The sequence below is a fragment of the Panicum virgatum genome, chromosome 9K, assembly GCF_016808335.1.
Source record: "Panicum virgatum strain AP13 chromosome 9K, P.virgatum_v5, whole genome shotgun sequence".
In the NCBI taxonomy this organism is placed as follows: domain Eukaryota; kingdom Viridiplantae; phylum Streptophyta; class Magnoliopsida; order Poales; family Poaceae; genus Panicum; species Panicum virgatum.
In genome coordinates, this window is record NC_053144.1 from 17,966,664 (window position 1) to 17,984,646 (window position 17,983).

At 42.1% G+C, this 17,983-nt stretch overlaps 2 protein-coding genes and 1 long non-coding RNA gene across 5 annotated transcripts; 1 reads left to right on the forward strand and 2 right to left on the reverse strand.

Moving 5' to 3' along the window:
- Window positions 1-467: 467 nt before the first annotated feature.
- Window positions 468-4,218, reverse strand: LOC120648389. The gene is made up of 4 exons (XM_039925152.1): window positions 3,585-4,218; window positions 2,208-2,353; window positions 2,013-2,123; window positions 468-1,303 (listed from the first exon to the last, which is right to left on the reverse strand). Exons 1-4 carry the CDS (start codon window positions 4,189-4,191, stop codon window positions 719-721), a joined length of 1,449 nt encoding a protein of 482 aa, XP_039781086.1. The 5' UTR covers window positions 4,192-4,218; the 3' UTR covers window positions 468-718.
- Window positions 4,219-6,992: 2,774 nt separating this feature from the next.
- On the forward strand, window positions 6,993-8,069 carry LOC120648390 (glycine-rich cell wall structural protein 1-like). 2 transcript variants are annotated; one of them, XM_039925154.1, is made up of 2 exons: window positions 6,993-7,821; window positions 7,853-8,069. In XM_039925154.1, the coding sequence occupies exon 1, from the start codon at window positions 7,049-7,051 to the stop codon at window positions 7,745-7,747; it is 699 nt and encodes a 232-aa protein (XP_039781088.1). In that variant the 5' UTR covers window positions 6,993-7,048; the 3' UTR covers window positions 7,748-7,821; window positions 7,853-8,069. The 2 variants fall into 2 exon arrangements, with proteins under 2 accessions (XP_039781088.1, XP_039781087.1); XM_039925153.1 differs by having other exon boundaries at window positions 6,993-7,818; window positions 7,850-8,069.
- A 607-nt stretch (window positions 8,070-8,676) lies between these two features.
- LOC120648392 lies at window positions 8,677-13,054 on the reverse strand. 2 transcript variants are annotated; one of them, XR_005664938.1, is made up of 4 exons: window positions 12,550-13,054; window positions 11,329-11,426; window positions 10,759-10,921; window positions 8,677-10,668 (listed from the first exon to the last, which is right to left on the reverse strand). It is a non-coding gene; the product is annotated as an uncharacterized LOC120648392 (long non-coding RNA). The 2 variants fall into 2 exon arrangements; XR_005664937.1 differs by having other exon boundaries at window positions 12,434-13,054.
- Window positions 13,055-17,983: the final 4,929 nt, after the last annotated feature.

The window sequence follows — 17,983 nt, forward strand, 5'->3', positions numbered from 1 at the left end:
CCGTCTAGAACGTCGGCCCTCGGTCAGAAAAGGTTGGTCTCTCTACCAGCACGTTGTGAAGATTAAACTAGTATAATACGTGCACAAATATAGTATAGTAGTATGTAAAAATGGCCACGCATGTTTAGCGTGAAATTTAAGCGATTGTTTGCTCGCGGTGAAGCCACTCAAAACCACAAATATTGTGTAACTACCAAATGCATCCCATGTATCCAGGCCAAGTGATTCTCTTCCTCTACCCAGCAACCGTTCTAAAAAGTCCCAACACACCTACCACCACCAGCATCCCAATCTTAGCCTTCACACATGGCATGGTAGTGAGCCAATTTTACTGGATGCATGTCAGGATCGCTCACTTTCATCACTGAATGCAAAGAGATTGATTAGGCGTTGAGACAAAAATCCAAGTCCAACAGCGAGAAATGTCGCCAGAACACTTTCAGCAAAGCAAAATCCACAGGATCAGCGAAGCAATGGGTATCAACATGTCAAGCAATAAGCCACCAGGTACCGTATATTTACATAGCATACGGGTGCCTCCTTAGCAGAGCTGGACAAAATCGGGGGCACCAGGATGATCCTATGTCTACAATTGTGCATAAGCATCCACCAGAATCACCATGATGCTTCCATGGGACATGATATGCTACTACCTAATACCTATTTACAAAAGAGGCCCTACACTAGACAGTAGTTTCTTTACCATAATCACATCTCTTCAGACTGAGCTGATAGTCAGAACAAGCCCGTAGTGGTCGCTGGGCAAGACAGGTAGCACCAGTTGGCGGATCTCCTGCCGGACTTTCTTCTGCTTAATGTATGTGATACCCGGTATCGCCTCCTTCCCAATCATCTCAATGCTGTCGACCTTGAAATCTGGCAACTTGCACACAAACCGGTCAAGCCTCTTCTGCAGCTTGCGGTTACCTGATATCATGGCATTTGCTTTCGTGTCGTATGTCCAGCCATTTTCGCCTGGCTTCAACTCAGCCCAAGCATCGATCCACCCATCTGGTAGGGGGAAGGGTCCATCTCCTTTATCATCCCAGTTCATGTCTCCAAAGAATATTACATTGCGGAAAGCTCCCAGAATTCTCAAAGATTCATTTGCCTGAGCCACCCTTTCCTTGCTGAACATCTGATCCCAAGTAGGAGGTCCAGGGCATGGGCTCTCAAGGTGGCTTGTGGCCATCACCAACTTGATCAAACCTCCAACAATGACGTCAGCTGTGCACAACTCCCTTCCCATATGTGAGTTAGAGAATGGTTTGCAGTTAAATGACTCCACAGGCAATTTGCTCATCTGAATTTATTTGCAACAAAATAACATTATGAAAGAAAAGAGTAAATGACAGAAAGCAGGATATACAGTCTTCAACCGGAAACGGTTGAGAACAACAAAATGCAGAAACATTAGCATTTCTAGATGTGCAAAGTTCAGGCACCAAAGACTGCATAAAAATGTCGTACAATTCAAAGTCAAATGCCTCAGCATGTAAAAGACAACATATGTGGGTATGTTAGTGATATGAGCAAGAAACCAATCAGAGTCTGGTTAGCCATGTGTATCTTCTGTTGTATGCCTGAATAGTCATAATAAGCTAATGCTAAGTACAAATGGACATGAGGGTATTACAGTAACAGAGCTAATGCCTAAAGCTTTCTAACACCCTGAAGGGACAGACAGTGATTTACCTCACATTGTATTAAAACCCAGGTACATTTAATGTTTTTAATATCCTGAACTGGAATGGAGATTTAGCTCAGATTACGGAAAAATCTTGAGGTAGCAACCAAACATTTTAAATAGCAATTAAATCCAGTATTAAAAACATGGCATGAATTCTGTGTGTCCATCAAAGGATAACCCTAGCCCGCATGTTATAAATAGAGTGCAGCCATACAACAAGGTATTTTAAAACTTGAGTGCAAAAATATGGTCTTTCCATGTTATAAATACGGTGACTCTGAGAAATTGTAATAGACTACTAAGTTTGAGAAACGGTTTATACCTGCATGCAGTAATATGGTCTTCCCATGGCCTCCTCATGTGACAATGAGCATTTGTATGCTTGCCACCAATCAGATTTTTCGAACAGCAGATATATGTTAGGAGTAACTTCCTGCAGTTCCAAATATGAATATCTGATGCCCATTTAGAAGAGGAAAGTAAATAATGAATAGTTTAAAACTTTAAATTTATGGACCTGGAAGCCAATAAGGTCTGGGCTGTGATGCTGAATAAGATCTCCAATAGCATTCATCCTTCTAATCAGCTCCAAATCCTCACGGAACCAGACATTGTATGTCATAACTTTGACAATCTTCTTATCTAAATGACTATTTGAATTTCCTATGCAACAGTCATTTAGTTATCAGTGTCAGACAATTAGGATAACAGATATGAAAGATGAACTCAGCTACTAGCATACATAAATTTGTTTGCTATTTTTTAATCTTTTTAATCAGAAAGATGTGATAAACATTTTTTTATAAGATCAGTATACGCAATGATGCAAAAAATAAAAATAGTGAAATCACTTCAAAATAATCATAAAATATGTATAGCCCTGACAGAACAGATTTTCAGTCAGTAGAAGATGGTGCCATGATTTCTCATCAAAAAACATTTGCCATTGTCACCAACATTTAGTGGATAAGAAAAGTAATGACCTAAAGGACCCACTAAAGCTATATAAGCTCCCAATTGAAACTTCTAAAAGAAAACAGATATATATAAGTTCCGATTTTGCAAGTTTCAGGTCAGTAGTTAACTATAATATAGGTGAGCAAAATAATGAATACACAATGCCCTCAATAGCAGAAGTTGGGGATGGCATAGGCATGTGCAACACTGTTGCAATTTTGAAAAAGAATAATAGGACATGATAAAAATACATATGTCCAAAATATATGCAAACAACTTGTAAATAAGTAAAAATGCAGCATATTAACAAAAGATAGATCACACAGTCCAAGCATCAAGCTGTGGAGCATAAAAGGAAGGAAATTCAGTAAGTGACATGAAAATGGTTAGAGAACTGGAGACCAAATTAACAACTCAGCAAATCAACAGCACCCTGAATTAGAGGTAATAATGTTGATCCCTCATACACCCATATTCAACATCTTCGCCACACCAGATGCAAAAAATTATAGTGACAATTCAATTTATCGCTAATATATCTGCACTTCCTTAGATACTCTCGAATTCTTTGATTATGGTGAGAAGTTTGTTATATTGATCGGTGAAACCTTGAGTATAACTAGGATTCAGGAACATTACGATATCACATTGCATACTTCTCACTGATTGTAGCTCATAGATGTCTCCACATTCCCCCAGGTCTCCACAAACCAAAGTGAAGGATACATGCCCTCCAAAAATCTAATCTTGCAGTGTGATACTCGATGGCAATAAACAAAGCCCAGTAAAAAGAATCAAGTAATACAGCAATACTAGCCCAAGCAACAATCCCCCTGGAAGCGACATGGGGGAAGCAATTTGTCGGCGCATCCATCAACGGATGAAGGGGGAAAACAAATCTTGTAATGCACACAAAAAAGGGAACCCCTAAATATACCTTTCTTGGCGGCGCGCGCCGTCTCCTCTCCCTCCGCCGCACCACTGGCCCGCTTTTCCGCGGCGGCGGGGACCTCGACGACCTCCGGCGACGGCGCACACTTCCGCTTCATCCACTCCGCCGCCGCGCCGGCCCGCTTCTCCGCGGCGGCGGGCACCTCGAAGACATCCGGCGACGGCGAGCGTTTCCGCTTCATCCCCTCCACCGCTCCGCCGGCCCGCTTGCCCGCGGCGGCGTGCACCTCGACGAACTCCGGCGACGGCGCGCGGTCCCGCTTCGTCCCCTCCGCCGCGCCGCCGGCCCGCTTGCCCGCGGCGGCGCGCACCTCGACGAACTCCGGCGACGGCGCGCGATCCCGCTCCGTCGCGCGCTGCAAGAGCGGGAAGAACACGGTGGCGGCGACCGCGCTGAAATCCAGCGGGTCGTCGGCGCTGTCCCACGACAACAGACGGAGGTTGGGAACGGAGGACATGGCTCGAGGGGGCGAGGTGGGGGCTCTTGCCATCTGGGGGCAGAGGACGTGGAGGCTGAGGGAGGGGTTGGGGTTGAGGCGGCGGAGCAGAGGAGCGAGACGAGCCGCCGCCGGAGGCGAGAAGAGCGTGGCCATCCAAATTTTGAATTGGAGGGGTTTGTTCTCCGGCCAAGCCGCGTAAGATTTTGCTGGATTTTGGCCGTGTTGAAGAAGATGCACACAAAGCCGAGAAACTTTGACTGTTAATTACGATGTCGAACAAAGTCAGTTTGTAAAACTAACTCCAAAACTCCTGCGCTAGAAATCTAAAGAATCTAATGAAGCCTTTGATCGTGTAATTAGAAGATGGTTATTGTAGCATCACTATAGCCAATTATTAATTAATTACCATTATTAGATTTATCGCGAAAAATTATACACATCTCTGAAAAAATTTTACAAATAGATTTTATTTAGCACTTCATACATGTGAGATTTTTTCTCGACTTATGTGCACGAGAAAAAAAAAAAACTTCTTGCTTCTTTCCCTTCCTTGCGCAGAGGGCACGGTGACTCGCGGAGTTCACTCGGGGAGTTCAAACAAGTACTCCCTCCATAAAAAAAAGTCATCATAAGAATTCTAGAATAAATTAATAAAAAGATAAAAAATTATATTTGCTCCTATTTATTACTCATATGGGACACTAATTAATTCTTACATGCACATATATTTTCTAAATAAAATAAGATAACTAGTATTTTAGATAAATTTTTAATCTTAGAATAACTTATTTTTTAGAACGGAGTAAGTACACTGCAAATTTCTAGCTCCGCTAGAAGTGATAAGGGTTAAACATTTTCGGGATAAATTGGATTGTTATTGTGGGCCTCAAATTGCAGACTACTCCCTCCGTTCCAAATTATAAGTCATTCCAAAAATCTTGGAGGGTCAAAGTTTTTAAAATTTGACCAAATTTATGACAAGATAATAACATTTATGATACCAATTAAGTATCATTAGATTATTTGTTAACTATAATTTCATAGTACACCTATTTGATGTTATAGATCTTTATATTTCTCTCTATAATTTTGGTCAAACTTTGAGATGGTTTGACTCTCCAAGATTTTTGAAATGATTTATAATTTGGAACGGAACGGAGGAAGTACTTCCTTTTCGAGATATATTCTTTTGGAAACAAAGTATGGACCGACACACTTATCAAAGACTCGAAACGGAGTGGGCAGATTCCACCACAAGAGCATGCTTTAATTTCTTTTTTTTCTTATCAAATTTCGTTACTTCCTATTTTCAAAGCGGTGAAAATCTAGAAATTCATAGTGAAAACAGAAATACCATTGCATCAAAAGGAGTATTCAATTTGTAAAAATAGTCTAAAACAACTGTATAACACTAAATCTAAATTGGAGGATTACAATTACGAAAAATAATCCAAAGTAACCCTCTAAATTTGCATCTAAAATTCTAGATTACCACATATACCATTAGTAAAAAAAAGTAGTCCCATAACTTTGCATCTAAATTGACTAACCTGATTAAATTGAATAAAGATTGAAAAGTGTTCATATGCATTCTATTAGAATATCCATTAATGAGAAAGAATAAAGATAAACAATTTAATTAGCAGTGGCCCCACAATTAGGCCTTGTTTAAATGGTAGCCCCGACTTGCCACGCCTCAATCGAATTTTTTAACCCAAGTTTGATCACTCATTTTATTCAAAAAAAATTATGCAAATAAAGTCAAATTTAAGTCATTCTTGAAGATTTTTTATTAACAAAGCAAGCCACAATAAAAAAAAGTAATATTTTGCATAATTTTTTGAATAAGACGAGTGAAAACTTGGGATAAAAAAGTTAAACAAATTATAATTTGGAATGGAGAGGGAGCACAAATGTTAGAAGCACAGACAAGTCAACACGGGCTGATTAGATAGGAAATCGATAAACCACTTCAACATATAATAAATGGGAGCGCGCACACGCACTTAGCTTTTCTTGGAGAGAGAGAGAGAGAGAGGTGCACATAGACTGAAACCTGTTAAAAACAGTTGGTTGCAAATGTGTCAACTTGGAGGCATCCAGAGGTGCTTAGCTTAACATGGATCTTCCAGCCGAACAGATTCGATCGAGAGTTGTCACAGCTGCAAAGCAACTGGAACAGAAAGCAAATGTGGAAGCAGGGAATTTGAGCTGCAAAGTATGGGAAAACTTTGCATTCTGAATGATCAAAGTACGTGTGAACCGTTGCATCCCTGTTTTCTAAAGATCAAAGCAACATATTCCCTATTCCTTTCCTCGAATACGACATGCAATGGAATTGCTTGGTATACACCCATGTTTGGGATTTCTGTCCATACTCAAGTGTACATGTATATCGTAACTAGCCAAGTGCACCACATAAGTAATAAGTTGTAAAAAATCTCAAATAAAAACAATGCATCACTGAAAAAGTTGTAAACTCTACTATATATTTTCAGTCCTATGCGTGCAAATCAATCCACAAATTCAACACAATCATTTCAGGTACCAAAGTTTCTTGTGGCGCATACAATAGCAAGTCGAGTTAAATTTCCTATTTGCATGTAGACCATGAAAATTTGTATTTTTGAAACCAAGTTTTGCTTTCGGTACGTGATCTGAACCGAAGGTGTAAGAACAAACTGTTGACTTTCAAACATGCAGAGAACTGAAAACTTGAAAACTTAATCCCCAAAGCGAAGCTGATTAAACATGCATGACTTTTGGTAGCCTAAATTAAAAAATTTACATTCCTACAAGGCTAAACAAGTACGTACGCCTAGCAATTATTCTCATAGCCATGTGGTCCACTTCACCTCTCAACATGGCATTGCGTGCTTCCCAGCTCACTACGATCACCTTTTGAGATTACTTCGTGCAGAATCACTCAGCAGAACTGGTTATTAGTTCTATATAAAGCTGCTCCCTCCTGACTAGTGCATGCAGCAAACTGAAGCTGCACCATTCTTCCATGCACACTCCCATGGCGAGCTCCACTGGTCGCCTGGCCATTTCAGTTTTGCTAGCGTGCTCCTTCCTTCTCCCTCTTACCCATGCAAGGCTTCTCCTCGCCGACGACACCACCAACACCGTCGTCAACGAGAGCAAATCCTTTTCCATCAGGGCCGGCAGCGGGGAGGGTGGCGGCCGCGGTTTCGGCGTGAGCATCGACCACGGCGGGCACGACACGTCGATTGGCATCGGCGGTGGGTTCGGAGGCGGGGCCGGCACTGCCCGCGGCGGCGGCGCGAGCGTGGGAGGCGGAGCCGGCGCTGGCGTCGGCATCAACGTAGGACACGGCGGGGTTGATGTTGGCATCGGCGCGGGCGGTGGCGGTGCGGTCGGCGCGGGCGGTGGCGGTGCGGTCAGCGCCGGCGGCGTGCATGCCGGAGGCGGCGGCGGCGGCGGTGTCGGTGTTCACATAGGCCGTGGTGGAGTGAGTGTTGGCACGGGTGGTGGTGGTGGCGGCGGCGGCGGAGGTGCGGGTGGGGGAAACGACGGCGGTGGTTCCGGTGGTGGCAGTGGCGTTGGACGCTCCGGCAACGCGGTCGGGAGCGGCGGAGGGTACGGGAACGCGAATGGTAGTAGCGGAGGTGGAGCGGGCAGTGGAGTTGGGTCAGCCGGCGGAGCTGTTGGCGGCGGCTCTGGAGGTGGCGGTGGCCAAGGTTGAAGAAGAGTATCTTATTAACTCAACAAGACAAGTCATGACTCATGAGTAGTGAAACTGGTTACTGATTATATATAATGAACTAGAATCCCCAAAAGGGTAAGCATAGTATACTATATCTAAGATCGACGTGTATATTGAGAGATGAAATTTATATTCTGTTTGTGTTTGGCGCATCCTCAAATTTCTCCCGTTGTGCATCTAGTATATATGTGTTGGTAAGCTTAGCATCTTCTGCAAAGTGCTTAGTAACAATTGTAGTATATCTGCACGGTATATATATTGATGAATGGATGGATGAAACATGTATGGTGTATCATTGGTATCCTACAAGTACTTTGCGCGCGCCTTGGCGCGCCTGTGTTTCTTTTTTAATAGGAAGTAAGCAAATATTAGGAGCATTTATGTCTAATAAGTTGCTTAATCTGCAGTAGTATGAACCCTTATAGAGATCCACATATATACACACACACATATACAACGGTATGAAAGTTAGCATCCATTCCTTACCCCTACAAATCCTTGGTTATGAACTAATTGTGTTACAAAGATGATGGAGTCTGCTCGTACCGCTGTGAAGAATGCACTGGATATGTTGTGCATGTAATTTAGTTTTGTAAATGTGGGATGTGGGTTGTTAATTCAGCTTATGCTTATGAAGTAGGAATCTGAATAGGTAATTAGTTTTCATTTACATAAATACGTACACAGTCTAATTGGTAATCTTAAGATGATATTGAGCACCAAGGATTTTGTGGTTATCCTCTGTATCTAAATCGCTTAAAATACATTTGAGATATATTGCTTAAAGTACATTTGACTTGCCTGCAATCGTAACCTCGATTCACATGCGCATTATCACCAAAATACAGTGGAAGTAATTAGCACCTTCTTCACCTGAAATAGCAATGAAAAACCGGAAATTAAATTTTGTGGGGGGGGGAATTAGATTTTGCAAACGATGAATGTAACGCGGATGCAAAGAATCGAAGCATATATGCACTGTAGTAACATGGATTGGGAGGCAAAGATGGCAGAAAGAAGGTGAATAAGCAGAAATTATTAGTAGGAAGCAGAAGAGTTGCGGTCCCTTGTAGAAGGAATGTATCACGCAAAGCAATCGAAGTGTACAGAAAAGCAAATCTGGACGGACTCAACCCGACTATATGCACAGCTATGAATGAAGCTAAAAAAGAAGAGGAACTGAACGGAAGTTGGTAATCCTCTGGAAGAAAGAAAACACATGGGAAGGGAGTGTGAGCCATTTTGCATGTGTGCTTCCTTTATTCAGGCTCACATGTTGGCCATCTCCTACTTTGGATTAGGCTCAAATCCATCTTTTTGGAAGAAAATAGAGCAACATAACAGCCATGCCAAAATAGAAAGCGTTGCAGGGAGACAACACTGAACTCCTAAAAAACAGAGCTGGTCATGATGCAAATACAACATAATGCATACCTGAAGTTTTATGTGTAATTTCCTCCCTGTTAACTAAGGCAGGACAGTCATGATGTTTCCAAATAAGGCATTGATTAGGCATCGTAGATCAAATGTGAAGAAGTAAAGCCTTAACTCAAAACAATGAGAGGAACGTAGGATATGCACTTTTAGATTGCTAATTTAAGAACCTTATGCTTTCAGGAATATTGATTGTAGCAGTGGTATAAAGTGAACCATATGCCTAAGAATCACAACAACATTTCGTAAAAAGTGACTGAGGTTAGTAATCCAAATACTTAAAGGAGGCAACAATGAAATTATGAAACTTTGTAGGGAAATAATTATGTTCCAGAAATAATATCTATTCTCAAAAATATACGGCAGCTAGCTTGAAACAGGTTCGTATCATATCCAAAGAGTAGCTCCATCGGTCGTTTCCATGTTTATGATTTATTTTTGGTTGGGACTTGTCGATAGAATTTAATATCTTCATGGAGTTGAACAAGGAACTATGCCAATTTATGGAATGTATCTGCAGAATTTATTTCGGGATGTGCCTCACCTTTTCAAATATTGCAACCACATAACAGTAAAGTGAATAATCTTATGTATCCGTGTAAAGAGTCGCCAATTTTGTAGCTACATAAAAGACCCTTAATTGTTTTTTTGGCCTTCATTTTAGTTAGCTTTAGCAATCACTGGAAAAGGCTAGGTATTATGACAATATGTTGGAACATCATCTTTATTTGAGCTAAAATTCTATTCTTTGACACCTTCTCTTCTTGGTCAGTTATCCAAAAATTTAAAGGAAAATATTATGATATACAAAAAAAAGTAAAGTGAATAATATAAATTAACTGTTCTATTCAAAAGTAGTCTGGAATACACAGCGTAAAAGAGACAATGTAGGTTTAGACATGGCTGGATCTTTTTTGTAGTTTTTTTTCTGAATGGAAACCTGAAACATCCTCCTGTTGCATAACAACATTGCTAAAGATTAACAATATAAAAAAATCGAGATGTATACATGGCCTTGAACTAATACAAAAAAAGAAACTCAGAAACTGTGTAGTAATATAGCAATCGAGTCCCATATACAAATGTTTGGGTGCTTAGCAGGGTGTAGTGTAACCTCACTGAAATATGGATTGCAACCTCAATATTCCAAAGCAAGTAAATAGATGTTTAAAATAAAACTTGCGGATCTGCCTTTAGCATATTCATGCTGGTGTTACAACATAATTAATGCTGGAGCAATACCTCTGTTCAAATTCGAAATGCTAGAGCATAGCAAAAACCGATTAGAACATGTACCATAAACTAAGTGCTGGGGGGGGGGTCTTTTTCGACTTCTCAAATAAGTGGATGCATAATGTTTATTCTTTTTCAATTACAGGTCTAGCATATTTTTTGTTACCTTGTGGTTAAATCCCAGGTATTGTTCTCTAGATATGAAAGTTCAGGTGACATTGCAACACCTTGATCTGCACATTATACATACACAAATCAACAACCCCCATATTGTGTAATGGGAACAAGAAAGTTCCAAATGCAAAAGAGAAAAGGCATCTTACTTTATCTTGTTGGCACAAATTTAGGTCCTGTAAAGAAGCAAGGAACAAGAAGATAAATTTCATAAATCCCTTGTGTCTTGAAGGTAAAGAAGTAAATGAAGATGCCTTAATATATTAAAATGAATATTGCCATCTGAGCAGAAGCCTATCTTCAATATGGGCCCTGCAAAATTAGAGATTTGAAATTTTATATGATAGGAAACCAAAACAACTACTATTCTTTATAAGAATACAGCCAGTTTAGCTAGTTATGCTGCACATTTAACTCATGCTAACTCCACTGAACAGTTGGTTTTAAATTTGAGACTTATTGACTTTGAAGAATTATATGCAAACATGGACTGGCAACAGGCTGTACAAGCTCTAGATCACAACAGGAAAAGTATGTACAAACTTTAATGCAAGCTTCTAAACCATTTTTTGACAGAAGCATAGGTGTTTCTGCCATACCCTAGAGTCGTTCCAAGTTGACTCTGTTCTAAACTAAACTAGGGAGCATATAACAAATAATAATATGTAACTACTGCAAAAGTAATGAAACGATGAGAGGTGGAAACTTATCGACTTTACCATCTGTTGTAAGAAGGACAAAGTGCGCCAACTTCACAAGTTTCCAGGGATAGTTATATTCCGATAGTCCATATCAAAAAGGAAAATCTGCCGTGAACCTGCACCAAAATGAAAAATAATGAGTCTGCACTCGAAAACTATTTTTTTACCTGAAACTTGTTTAAACTACTTTGGAGAAGGAAACAGTAGTGCTTCTAATAAACAAAGGGTTAACAGAGGTTATCATGCATAAGTTGATGATTGATCAATTAAACACAGCAAATAGACTTACAAGCAAGTAGAACCACATTAAATAAAAATGAACCACATTCTGATCATAATGCAAGGACATGAAAGGTAAATTGAACCAAGCAACTTGCTGAAAAACATTCATGCAGAAAAGAATTTACTTAGCACAACACAAAAAGGAAAGCTATAGCTAGGAACTGAACAAATGCAAAAACTTAAATTGCAGCCATAATGTGGAAATACAAATTCACTAGCATGATAAGATATAGATAAGGAGCGTAACAAAAATTTACCAGAAATTGTTGGCAACAGGAGCTATTTATTTTAGCCTTAGCAAGACAAACTGAACAAATAAAGATCTACAAATATACACATACTTTGTAGATATGAAACTTTTACAGTGAAATATAAATGCATAAAGTGAGATACCGTATAAATTTCATATTTTGTGGACAAACAAAGCAGCAGAAAAAAATTAAACAATCTTGAACCTAAATTGTTTATATTGGTTGGCAATCTACCAATGTCACCACCACCAGGTGTTTGTGTAACGACCCGGCCCGGGATAACGGCTAAGATCTACTCTTTAAGTTGAGTAAACCACACCTACTAATTAATCCTCTTGCGCTTTCGTCCTTGCTTCGCGCAAAAAGGATCGATCCGGAATTAATTAGCTTCCCGTGACTCGGTATTTAAATTGGTCTGGCTCCCAATTCGGCTACAGTACCCCCCATCTGCTACAGTACCGGCCCGGCACTGTTCCATGGGCTGTTACAGTTTGCCATGAGAAACAAAATTAAAGCTTTCTCAAAATATGATTCTTTTACCTTTCTATTTAATTAGAAGCTAAACAACATGGCATAGAATGTAACCTCACCTTGTATTTAGCCAATGGAACAAATAGAAGCATGTACAAATCTACTAAAAGCATATCGACACAAATTTGTAGTCTTGAAAGGATGCGACACATATATATAGTATGATTCGACCTACCTCGTCGCCACTGTGAAACTTGTGCCCATAAACCTATAAAGCATTTCACATAATAGTTACCAAACACATTTCTCCAATAAGAATGTACTAAGAAGCATTCATATGTATAAAGAGAGGGCTCAGAATACTTTGTTTTTTTTACTCTGCAAAGTCTCAATTTAGCCTATGGTGTTAAGTTGAATTCCAAACTGAAATTCCTGCATCTTGCACACAGATATAGTGAGACCAAATGTCCAGGCAAATTTATTCACTAAACCATGAAAAAGCTATATTTGCTTTTCAAAATTGCTTTACCAACCATATTGTATCAGTGGGCCAGCAAAGAACAACGCAACTATGGGATCAAGGAGAGCGCTGGTGAGCATCATCTCCACCATACTGTACAAATCATTTTGATCTTGTACATGCACTCAGCCACTCATGGTTGGGAGAACCCACGAGCGTTGCGCACAGGGACGGCCATCGAACGGCACGCCCGGGAAACAACACAGCAATCAATGGGAACGAAGGTCACAGGAAAGACGCGGGTAGGCGGGGGCGGCGCCAGCGGCAGCAATAGATGAGGAAGGAGACACCTGAGCCCTGGTGGGAGGGGAGCAGAGCGGCGCCTCACGCGCCGGCAGCAGCGGCGGTGGCGGAGCGACGGCCCTGGCGTACACAGGTAACGACGACGGCGCCATCGAGGCCGGCGGCTGCTCGGTGCTTGCCACCGCCATATCCCTGCGCCGCTCCCCGCTAAATGAAGTGAGCGCGGAGCCGTCCGAGCAACCGCCGCCGCGGGCTTCCCCAGCGAGAGGCGGCGGGATCGGGGATGGGGATGCGACGGCCGCCGGCGGCGGCAGTGCGGGGGCGGAGAGCGCGCGGGCGCAGGAGGAAGGAGACGTGGTGGGGAGGGCGCGGGGTAGGCGGAGACGGCGGCGCCGGGGAGGGGCGCGGGGGAGGCGGAGAAGGCGGCGCCGGGGAGGGGCGCGGAGAGGAGCGGGGACGGGACGCAGAGGAAAGGAGGCGTCGGGAAGAAGATGGATGTGGAGATATTTACTGGAACAGTGATGTGCGGGTGGAGTAAACGTGAACCGTAGATTTATCATCGGACATTGTATATTTTTTTCACTGACGTGGCCACCCTCAAGTCGCACGGAGCGGTGCGCAAGTAATATATAGAAATTGTGTTGGTAAAAGTCACACGCAAGGTAGCCTAGAAATTATGCAAGGGATCCCCATGATTCTCTATATACTGGCTGTTGGCTCATGGTTATATGCCTAAATATTTGTGTTCTTTCCAGTGTACTGGCTATTGACTTATATGGATTCCATACTCTACAGTTTCATTTATACTAACCTAACAATCTGTGCTCCAGCACGAGCTAATAAAAATTAATATAAAAGTAAAGCTTATAGCTAATAATTAATTATCTATCTCATGCCCTCTTTCATCTATTAATTATTCTGACACATACTCTAAAATACATATTTATCATTTCCTAGTTTTAATAGATTTTATTTTGCATCACACTTCCATGTGTGTTTATATATTTAATTGAACTATTTATATGTGAAATGGTATTATTATCTCTTCCATCACACATAATTACATGATGACACATATCATGGATAGTATTTTATATAAACAATAAAATAAATAATACATTAATAATGATAGGAATAGTAATTTAGAATTTTAATATTGGTGTACTTTAATATTTTATTGTAATTATAATTTAGATTTAGATTGAAGGATTACTTTAATTTTTAGTAATGATATAATTGGATAATTTATATGCAAATTTAGGGGGTTATTTGTATTATTTTTATAATGGCATAGGTGGTTAATTTATATGAACATTAAGGGGTTACTTTAGATTATTTTTATAGTGGCAGGGGTGGATAATTTAAATAGTTATTTTATTCTATTTTTATAATAGCAGAGGTGAGTAATTTATTAGAAAAGGTAAAAGATTCAGCGACTATTATGATTACAGTTGTCGGATTGATGGCCGGATGTTTCTAATTTTTGTGAGAAATTCTACAATTTCTATTTTTTAAAAGTGTCCACCTAGAATCTTATGTGGCTTATCCTCCAATTAGTAATAGTAATATAGCACACATTTTAACATGTGGCAATTAAGGATTTCCCCAATTTAACCTTTGCAAAACATTTTCATTTGTTTTAATACATTCTCATAATACCTGAAAATATAGAAATAAAATAGATATATCACATCCACCCCCCACCCCCCCGCCCCCCTGCCCCCCAAAAAAGCAAAAGAGAAGATTGAATCGCACAAGGCACTCTTAATATTGGGGATGGATACGGTGCTCACCACTCCCCCTTTCGAGTGATGGCAGTGAGTAGTTTTCTCTAACCTATCGGCACCACTTGATCTCGATAATTTTAATGTCTTACCTTTCTCCGCGAGGATTTTTTTATGTCTTACGACCTCTAAACAAAATGGAGCTTGCATAATCAAATTACTTTAGCGCCATCCATCCGACAAAAAAAAACTCCCACCCCTCTCGTCCCGCCCCGTCAGCCGCCGCCAGGCCTCGTGCCGCGCCGCCAAAACCTCTGTCTTCCCCCCATCGGCCGCCGCCGGAGATCCGTGCTCCTCCTCGGCGACCGCTCGCTGCCATCCCCTTCAGTCGTGGCTGCCTCTTCCCGCTCGGCGTCTTCATCCCGTCAGGAAAAAAGGTGCCCCCTCCCTCCCTCCCTCCCTCACATGCTGCGTGCTGCACCTTAATTTGGGATGCAGCACGCATTGATCTTGTTCTGCATGTCAATTTCGTCTCCAACTTCTCTCTGTCTGCATGTTTTTCCCTGATCTAAATCTGTTATTTTGACTTGTCTGTCTGAAGTGTCAAGTTAGTTTGCTGTTGTGTCAAACTACGGTTTGCAGAAAATTGTCAACTTGATAGTAACAGACTTCTCTCCTTTTGCTATTTGCAACTCAAAAAAGGGATGCCGGTTGTAGAGGGGTTTGACCTTAATATTGAACTAGCAGATGTTAGTTTCGCGGATGATCCTGTTACTGTTTATTTAATCAATGTGTCGCAAGATGATCCTATTGCTATGTCTCAAGATGATCATGTTGCCATACCTCCTGTCCCTACTCTAGCAAGTTCATAATGCCTATAGAATCTGATGGTCTCACAGTGCCAACAGCTCAAACTGCTACAGATGGGGGTGATGTAGAGGATGGTATTGAGATTCTATCAACACCGCAAGAGCACTATGTTGGCATGACATTTAGCACCCTGCAAGATGCTAGGGTTTACTATAATAGGTATGCTAGACACGCTGGTTTTTCCATCAGAATTGATACCTCCCGTGAATCCAAAAAGGACAATGACAAGAGGAAAGTTATTTTTATATGCCAAAAGCTGGTGTCAATAAGAAGCAAAACCTTGATGAGGAAGGGTGGATAATTGAGAAGAAGATAGTGAGGCAAAGGCGCAGAGATTATGTTGATAGGACTCGTTGTCCTGCACGCATGATTGTGAGAAAACAGCCCCATCTCAATGGGAGGTCGTTCACTTTGAGCGGGAGCACAATCATGAGTGTGTGAAGAAGTTCTCTCTTACAAAGTACATGAAGTCTCATAGAGAGATACCTGCTGAAGAGAAGGAGTTCATAAAGTTTCTTCATGGGTGTTGTATAACCACTACGCGCGCTTACCAGATAATGGTTGAGTTGTATGGTGGTATTGAAAACTGTCCATACACGGAAGGTGATGCAAAAAATTTGAGAGTGGAGTACCGTGCTGAGTATCGAGGAAAGGACATGAAAGCAACCCTTGATCACTTTGAGGAACTGAAGAAAGAGGATCTTGATTTCATTTACAGTTATACCCTTGATAAATTTGATAGGGTTGAGAATCTATTTTGGGTTGATGGTGCAGCAAGGAAGTCATATGAGCTCTAAGGTGATTGTATATCTTTTGACACAACTTACTTGACCAACATGTATAATATGCCGCTGTGTTTGTGAGGGCCCACCAGCACCACAACCTCCCAAATCTGATTTAGAAGCTGCTCTTGTATTACTTCTCGGTGGAGATGGATGTCCCACAATTTCAAGTTTCCGTTTCTTAGACATGCTAAAAAAAATAGGCACAAAAAAATGAGTTAGAGTATATAAAATGTATATAGACCCTAATGTGATACTATATATTGAGTCTGTAACTTGGCGATACAGGGATATCTGACTTGACAATAAAACAACGCTATTTGCATGCAAAATTTCACACAACTTGACACTGAAAAATGACTGATGTCAAAATGACTCACTAGATTTTCTCATGTCGTGTAATTTGGTCCTATGGGGGCACCAGAAATAGGAAACATACAAAAAATGGAATCTGAAAACAACTGATTTGCTGCGGTTTCCATAAATTCGTAATGGAGAACATTATTCAGTTCTTAATAGCTAAATCCAGACGCTATTTGCGTGCAAAAAATTCACATAACTTGACACTAAAAAAAATACAGGATTCCCCGCCGCCGCAGCCAGCGGCAAAAGGAAAGGCATGGGCGCGGCGCCGAAGCACTGCTTACGCCATGGCGTCGACGGGTTCCTGTGCTGCAACGGGGTTCGAGTGGACGACGCAATGGCGGCGGCAGCGGGGGAGCCCCGTCTACCTCTACAGCACGCCGCGGGTCCAGCAAATTTGCTGCATACCTGTACTGCAGGGGGTGTGCGGGTGGAGGCGGCAATGCGCGGCAGCGGCACGGAGCCCCTTCTACCTCTACAGCACGCCGCGGGTCCTCCGCAACTTCGCCACCTACCTGTACAACAGGGGGGTGCGGGTAGACGCGCGGCGATGGCGGGCGGCAGGGCGAGCCCCCCTTCTACCTCGACAGCAAAGCCAACTACGGGTGGAGCAATAGCGCGCGGCGCAGGGGCCCCTTCTACTTCCTGCGCCTCCTGAGCGAGCTCGGCTGCGGCACCATGGCGGGGGAGGGCAGGGAAGGGGTGAGATTGGGGGGGAGGGGCGGGGAGGATGGGGGTTGCAACTCACATTGAATCCGCAGCGGCAGGGAGGGGGGGCAAGCGACCCCGATCCACTCCCGCTGCTCCTCGAATGGGCCACAGCCGCCGCTCCTCGCCGGCCGGTCCTCTGCTGCCGCTCCTCGCCGGCAACTAGGACCCGCACGGCTCCTCTAGCCCCCTGTCGCAGGAGGCAACCGTTGCCCGTTTGGGGGACAGGAGGTGAAAGCGGACGCGATTATCCATCGCTTGAGGTGATGGTTACCGAAACCATCACCTGAAGCGGACTTTTCCCCTACCGCTGGAGGGAGCCTAAGATATTATTAGGATGCATTCAGGCCTGTTAGGCCCATTACTGATTCATACGTGCATATTGATAGAATGTCTGCGTACGGTTGCTTAATTTACAGAAAATATGAGCATGCATGCATAAGTTGACAAACGATGCTG

What these genes read in the sequence shown, in the direction of transcription:
- LOC120648389 (XM_039925152.1), bottom strand. Translation starts at nt 4,191, where the DNA reads ATGGCCACGCTCTTCTCGCCTCCGGCGGCGGCTCGTCTCGCTCCTCTG. An exon ending in GGCGCGCGCCGCCAAGAAAG is followed by an intron (nt 2,354 to 3,584) that starts GTATATTTAGGG and finishes ACTGTTGCATAG; the next exon opens with GAAATTCAAATAGTCATTTA. An exon ending in GACCATATTACTGCATGCAG is followed by an intron (nt 1,304 to 2,012) that starts GTATAAACCGTT and finishes AAATAAATTCAG; the next exon opens with ATGAGCAAATTGCCTGTGGA.
- LOC120648390 (XM_039925154.1), top strand. Translation starts at nt 7,049, where the DNA reads ATGCACACTCCCATGGCGAGCTCCACTGGTCGCCTGGCCATTTCAGTT.